Genomic DNA, 6,982 nt, shown 5'->3' with positions numbered 1-6,982 from the left:
CACTAGCCCAAAAGCAAAATACTTACATCCAAGATCAAAAACTCCTTTGAGCTTGACGCCAACCCAAGTTGCTGTTGGTTGTTTCTTTGTGCAGATAAACACGTGTCAGATCAAATCAAGATGACAGGACGCGCGTCACCAAACTATTTGCGGTACGCCGTTGCACCAAAGAAAGTGTTTTGCTCGGAAAAGCAAATCGCATTAGGGCTGTCACAAACTAACCTTCCGTCCAATGTGCAAATCAATCATGCAAAGTACTCCTCCTAGTACAGCGAAATCTACCGTCCGTCCGGGCAGCAGAAGCTGCGAAATCCGTCGCGTTTTGGCCCCAAGAAACGCCGTGCGGCGCACATCCGTCAGCCGCTGCCAGCCACCGCAGCACAGCAGCACTGCAGCTGCTGCAGCACCCGCAGCGGACAAAAAGCCGAGTAGCTCGCACGGCACGAGCCACGCACGCACGCACAACTCTTGGACGACTGCTGACTGACTGACCGCCTGCCCGTTCCCGTTCCCCTCCCTCTCCCCCGCTTCCTTCCCGACGACGTCGTCGCCGCAGTCTTTTGGTGGTTTTTGTCCCGCGGCCTCTGCCGCCCGCCCGCGCGCGATACCTTCCCCTCTCCTCTCCTCCACTCCCCCGCTTAGAGCTCACAGAGGCCCGAAGCAGCCGAGCGGCACCACAGCGGCGGAAAGCCAAGCCGTCCCACCGACAAGGCGAGCGGCCTCTCCAGATCTCGCATGCGCGGCCGCCGCAGGGGCAGGAGAAGGAGGGGGAGCGGCTAGGGAGGGGCTGGTGGTGCCGCCGGCGGCGGCCGGTTTTTCCGAGATGCGCGGGGAGCGGCTGGGGAGCTGGGTGGTGTCCTACACCGGGATGTCGGCGGACAACATCAAGGGCCTGCTGCTGGCGGTCTCCTCCAGCCTCTTCATCGGGGCCAGCTTCATCGTCAAGAAGAAGGGCCTCAAGAAGGCCGGCGCCTCCGGCGTCCGCGCAGGTGCGTCTCGTCTCTCCCCCCTCTCTCTCCGCCCCGCACGCTCCCGCCTCGTTTCACGCCGCCCGGCGAACGGCGCGGTGCCTTCCCTGTGCCGCCGCCGCCGCCTCGCCGCGCTGCTGGCTCCCTAGCCTAGATCTGCGCGGAGCCGCGCGAGATTCGGATCTCGCTTTCGCTGTCGGTGGGGGGCTGTGCTGGACCCTGGATAGATAGGTAGGACTTTGGAGCAGTGAGCGCATTGGGGATCGGGCTGGTTGTTGAGCTCCGATTGAGACGTTCCGGAGCTTTGCTTGATGTTGTTCCACCAATATCAATGATTAGCATACAACAGATGACACGGTGGTGATGGGCTGATGGCTCGACGTACCTTGCATTTCTTCCTTGCTCCTGCACCTTCAATGTCACATTCAGCATAGATGTCTTGGAAATATGATAATCATGGACTGTACAAGGGAGATGAATTCTCACTTACTCAAGTTATTTGTTGCACCGGGAAAGTGTATGCAATAGACTCCTTCTGTTAGCTTGTTGCCCTTTAAACGTTAAGCATATTTGTTGCACCAGGAAAATGTATGCAATGACTCCCTTCTGTTAGCTTGAATCCCTTAAACTTTCAGTGTATTTCTTTTTTCTTCAAAAATAACAATGATAAAATTCAGCATATGTTGATGATCATATGCCCTGTCCTAGGTTAAATTTTCCTTGTTTCATCTGTGGTGTATCGTGCAAATGTTGTGCTGAAACTGTTGCTCCTGCCATTCCAGCTACATTTCAAGCTTTTCCAGTGTTTATGCTTACTTTGTTGATTTGAACAGGTGTTGGTGGCTACTCTTACCTGCTTGAGCCACTGTGGTGGATAGGACTGATAACAAGTAGGTATTTCCTTTGATACAGTGGATAGATGTTTGGTTCCGACATCACTGTATGTGGTGGCACTAACGATGTACAATTTCCAGTGGTTGTTGGGGAAATCGCTAACTTTGCTGCGTACGCTTTTGCCCCTGCTATCTTGGTCACTCCACTTGGCGCACTTAGCATAATTATTAGGTACGGACTAAATTTAATATGATTTACAACTGATACACTGAAATCTTGTATTGCTTATATTTCAGTAGTTCTGATACTTTTAGCACGCTCTCTTACAGTGCTGTTCTTGCACGTATCATTTTGCGGGAGAAGCTGCACATATTTGGTGTACTCGGATGTGTTCTTTGTGTCGTGGGTTCGACAACAATTGTGCTACATGCCCCTGCAGAACGTGAAATTGAGTCTGTGGCAGAAGTATGGGATCTTGCTACTGAACCAGGTTTGATTCTGCATTCTATACGCTTGCATAGTACTGTGAATCATTATTGACGTCATGTTGACATTTCAGTATGTTACTCCCACGACACTTATTTTTGATCGGAGGGGGTACTATTTATCAACAATACTAAGGCTTAAACTTCTATGTTGCAGGATTTCTACTTTATGCAGCCATTGTGCTCACAGCAGCTTTTGTGCTCATATTCCATTTTGTCCCACAGTATGGTCAGACACATATTATGGTGTATATTGGTATCTGTTCTCTTTTTGGGTCTCTGTCGGTATGCTTTTCACGTCATGAATTTTTGTTTTGTATTCACTTAATCCTTAGATAGTTGGTAGAAAAAAAACTCTCCTTAAGTTATGATTCTAATGTTTCTGTCTATTCCGCTTGCTTTGGCAGGTCATGAGTGTCAAAGCTCTTGGGATAGCCTTGAAGCTGACGTTTTCAGGGATGAACCAGCTAGTCTATCCACAAACATGGTTCTTCACACTTGTTGTGATTGCATGCATAGTAACACAGATGAACTATCTGAACAAGGTATGGTCGATGTTTATGTTCATTGGCAGTTATGTGTGTTCTAAGAGAATAATTTCCATACGTAGCATAGCATGAAGAACATTGTTGCTATGTATCTTATATGTGTGTATTATGTTATACATTATGTTCAGCTTGGTATTGTTTACTTCTGCAGGCCCTTGACACATTCAATACTGCAGTTGTTTCGCCCATTTATTATACGATGTTTACTTCGTTGACCATTTTGGCTAGTGTAATAATGTTCAAGGTAACGGCTTTGGAGCTCCATATACTTGTTTACGTAATTGTCAGCAAGCTTTGCTTTACTTTCTGTCTTAAACAACAATATTGACTAAATAAATCGATCCAGGGATCTTGGTTATTTTGGGAATGTGCAGTATGCTAGATGTCAATCTGTACTTTAGTGAGTTACTCCCTCTGTCCCAAAATATAAGAACGTTTTTTACACTAACGTTTTTTACACTACACTAGTGTCAAAAACGTTCTTATATTATGGGACGGAGGGAGTAGTTTCTAGCACTAGTGTGCATTGAAGTAATTCCGAGGTATTCTTTGTACCACGTGTCAAAACATTCTATCCATAACCTTGCAGCGACATCCTATCCGAGGTATTCCGAGATATCTTTGTGTTTCCTAGAACACTCAGGTTTTGGTCTTGCGACAGTAAACCTTGCAGCCATCATTACAACAATCACTCAACACCTGGCTGATTGTTTTACAGTAAACCTGTTAGCTGTGGTGTTGCCTGGCTGATTGATATCCAAATTCAGTTATAGTAAGGGCTTTGAACCAGATCCACTCATAGTAAGTGTTAGACGGCCTATTATTGCGTTTGAAAATTCTCAAATTAGTAAGTTTATGTTGTCAAGAGCCAGGACTATAGTTGCCTTCATTGTGAGGATGAGGTGGTTATGTTAGCACGACAAAATAGGATAAAGTATGAATGTCTGACAACACGATTCAGAAATATCTATTAAACGATGATAATCTTCTGAATTATAATACCACCTCACATCTTCTATCCGCTAAGCTGATTGTCAAGTGGTGCATCAGTCGATCCATTATTGCATTCCACTGAAAATGCTGCGGATCATTTATTAGTTTCACTATAACTGCATGCAGGACTGGGATCGTCAAAATCCGACTCAAATTGTCACGGAAATGTGTGGTTTTGTTACTATCCTTTCTGGGACGTTTCTGCTTCACAAGACAAAAGACATGGTGGATGGTATGACTGCATTTCCTCCCTTTCTGACCTTTTTAAACATCCTCTTCTTTTACTTGAAATGACACCTACGTGTAATTTCTTATTATACCTTGTTGGCATGACAGGTCTCCAACAGAATTTACCTATCCGAATTCCTAAACACGCGGATGAGGATGCGTATGAATCTGAAGGAATTCCTCTCAGGTCTGCTGCTGATAGGATTCCTCTCAGGTCACCGAGGGGCACCGAAGGAATTCCTCTCAGGTCTGCCGCCGACGGCATTCCGCTCAGATCATCATCGAGGGGCACAGAATCGTTCCGCTCGACATCATGACCTGGTGATGGTTGCAGCTGGGTTCAAGTCCATGAGACGCTTGAGGGCAACATTGGTCAAATCATGGTGCCTGAATGCTTTATACCTGGGAAGGGAAGAATCACCATTCTTTCGTCGGATAGAACTCCTTAGGTTTTGACTGTAGGACTGGAAGGTAAAACGGCTCGGCGCCCCTTGTAATTGTTGAGACTTTGGTACAGAAGTTTGGGGCTTACATCAGTTATACTATATATACGTCTCTGGGCAAGATAATTAGAATGGCCAAGGACCCGAGTTTTGAACATACCTTTTCTTTTTGCATTTTGCGGGGAATTTTTTTTAACATGCCACAGAGGTCGTTGTCTGCAACCGCTGAATTCTTTCACATACAGTAGTTCGTTCAGAAACATGACTAAATGGAAGAGCAAAATGTGCCTAGCAATCACATAGTGTGGCTAGAGCCGTACAGCTGCATGATTGCAGATCCTAATGGGATTGTTAAACCTTCCCGGAACGCATAAGAATTCCATGGGAGTTCTCATGGGCACATGTTCAGTATCTGACCTACCGGCTTATCTTTTCGTTCTCGTCAACGTAGTCGGCCTATCATCATCAGATGACGCACCTTTGACGTTAAACAATTGATTACTCTTGTACATTTGTTAATCCATTATAAAACACTAGCTGTCAGATTGTCAGTCAACTCTTACTCTCAGTGACCTCCGAATGGTGACAATGTCCATGGCTTACCCTCTGTGCGAGAGCTCCAAAAGAAGATGCATATACAAATGCGATTCCAAGGTCATTGCAAACCTAGGAGCAAGCAACTCCCGAAAGCGAAGGCGCCGTTGACTGCCGCCGGTAACACTCAGCTTGCAGAACTCGTCGAAAGGGTCAAACACCATCCATGGAGCTCGCCTCGCTGCTCCTGCTTCTGCCCTTCCTCCTCGCCGGCCTCCTCTACCTCGGGAAGAAGGACGGCGGGGTCGATGCGCGGCGCCTCCCTCCGGCTCCTCGCGGCCCGCCCGTCATCGGCAACCTGCACCAGGTGGGCGCGCTCCCACACCGCGCCCTGCGCGCGCTCGCCGCCGCCCGCGGCGCGCCCCACCTCATGCGGCTCCGCCTCGGCCAGGTCCCCGCGCTGGTCGCCTCCTCGCCGGCCGCGGCCGCCGAGCTCATGCGCGCGCACGACCACGCCTTCGCCACGCGCCCCTACTTCCGCACCGCCGAGATCCTCACCTACGGCTTCCGGGACCTCGTCTTCGCGCCCCACGGCGAGCACTGGTGCCACGTCCGCCGGCTCTGCTCCCAGCACGTCCGCAGCGCCGCGCGGTCCCACCGCCACAGCGCCATGCGAGAGCGGGAGGTGGCCGCCCTCGTCCAGGCCGTCGCCGACCACGCTTCTTCTTCTGCCGCCGCCGTGGTCGACGTGAGCGGGGCGCTGTACCGGTTCGCGAACGACGTGATCTGCCGGGTGGTCTCCGGGACTAGGCTGTCGAGAGAGGAGGAAGGAGGAGGGAGGAGCGAGCTGTTCAGGGAGCTGATCGAGGAGAACACGGCGCTGCTGGGCGGGTTCTGCGTCGGGGGACTACTTCCCGGCGCTGGCGTGGGCGGACGCGCTGCTGTCCGGCGGCAGCGCTCGGGCCTGGAGGAACTTCAGGCGGTGGGACGAGCTGCTGGAGAAGGTGGTCGTTGAACACGAGGGGGGGAGGAGCGGTGCCGGCATGGAGGAGGAGGAGGAGGACTTCGTGGACGTGCTGCTGGCGCTGCGGGAGGACGGGCACGGGCAGGACGGGTTCGAGCTGAGCAGGGACATCATCAAGTCGCTCTTAGCGGTAAGTCGTTCTTGTTCACCTCACATCAAGGCAGTCGATATTTACCCTCTCTCTCTCTCAAAAAAAAAGTCGATATTTCGCTCATCTTATTATTCTAAAAAAACACATGGCTTTATTCACCAGAAATAAGAGTTACATCATGAGAAGGGATACAATGTCGTTCAAAAACTCCTCAAACCAATCAGAAGTCAAAGAAAATCCAGCAACCTAGCAAATTCATGAGCAACCTTATTAGCTTCTCGGTTACAATGTTCAAAACTAGAAATAAAAAAAATCAGAAACCATATAATAACATAATAACAATCGTCAAAAACCGTCGCCGCCACTCCCGCCGACCGTCCTCCATTTGTCATGTGTCAATTACTCAAATTATCAGAGTTAATAACGAGTCGACTGCACCTCACCCTTTGCGCAAGGGACATTGCTAATCTAAGCGCCAAAGCTTCCGCCGTCAGAACATCCGCACACCAATCTACTCTCTAGTTTCCGCGTGCAATGGATTTCCCTTTTTCATCCCTCAAGACCACCCCGGCCGTACACTTAAAGTCATCATCAAAAGATGCATGAACATTAAGGGGGTGTTTGGTTCAGAAGTTCTAGGACTTTTTCTAGTCCCAGGGACTAATCAAAAAAGACTCTCTAGTAGAGTCTTTTTCTAGTCCCTATAAAAAAGTCCCTCCCGTTTGGTTCCTAGGGACTTTTTAGGGACTTTTTCTAGTCTCTGGGACTAAAAAGTCCCTGAACCAAACACCCCCTAAGCATCACAAAACTCAGAGGTGGGCGAGTCCCCCCCCC

General features: G+C 49.4%; 2 protein-coding genes across 2 annotated transcripts in view; both read left to right on the top strand.

The window, feature by feature from the left end:
- The first annotated feature begins 443 nt into the window (after positions 1 to 443).
- LOC123182086 (probable magnesium transporter NIPA4) lies at positions 444 to 4,656 on the top strand. Its single transcript, XM_044594547.1, has 9 exons — positions 444 to 989; positions 1,802 to 1,858; positions 1,943 to 2,033; positions 2,132 to 2,292; positions 2,445 to 2,572; positions 2,695 to 2,832; positions 2,987 to 3,079; positions 3,955 to 4,060; positions 4,165 to 4,656. Exons 1-9 carry the CDS (start codon positions 824 to 826, stop codon positions 4,371 to 4,373), a joined length of 1,149 nt encoding a protein of 382 aa, XP_044450482.1. The 5' UTR covers positions 444 to 823; the 3' UTR covers positions 4,374 to 4,656.
- Positions 4,657 to 5,984: 1,328 nt separating this feature from the next.
- Positions 5,985 to 6,982, top strand: part of LOC123182087 (cytochrome P450 71A1) — a 3,143-nt gene continuing 2,145 nt past the window's right edge. The window contains exon 1 of the mRNA XM_044594548.1: positions 5,985 to 6,187. Within this exon, the coding sequence (XP_044450483.1) occupies positions 6,077 to 6,187 (111 nt within the window). The 5' untranslated portion in view covers positions 5,985 to 6,076. The remainder of the gene's footprint in view (positions 6,188 to 6,982) is intronic.

This window comes from Triticum aestivum, chromosome 1D (assembly GCF_018294505.1).
Source record: "Triticum aestivum cultivar Chinese Spring chromosome 1D, IWGSC CS RefSeq v2.1, whole genome shotgun sequence".
Lineage (NCBI taxonomy): Eukaryota > Viridiplantae > Streptophyta > Magnoliopsida > Poales > Poaceae > Triticum > Triticum aestivum.
This window is presented reverse-complemented; position numbering and strand designations above follow the sequence as displayed.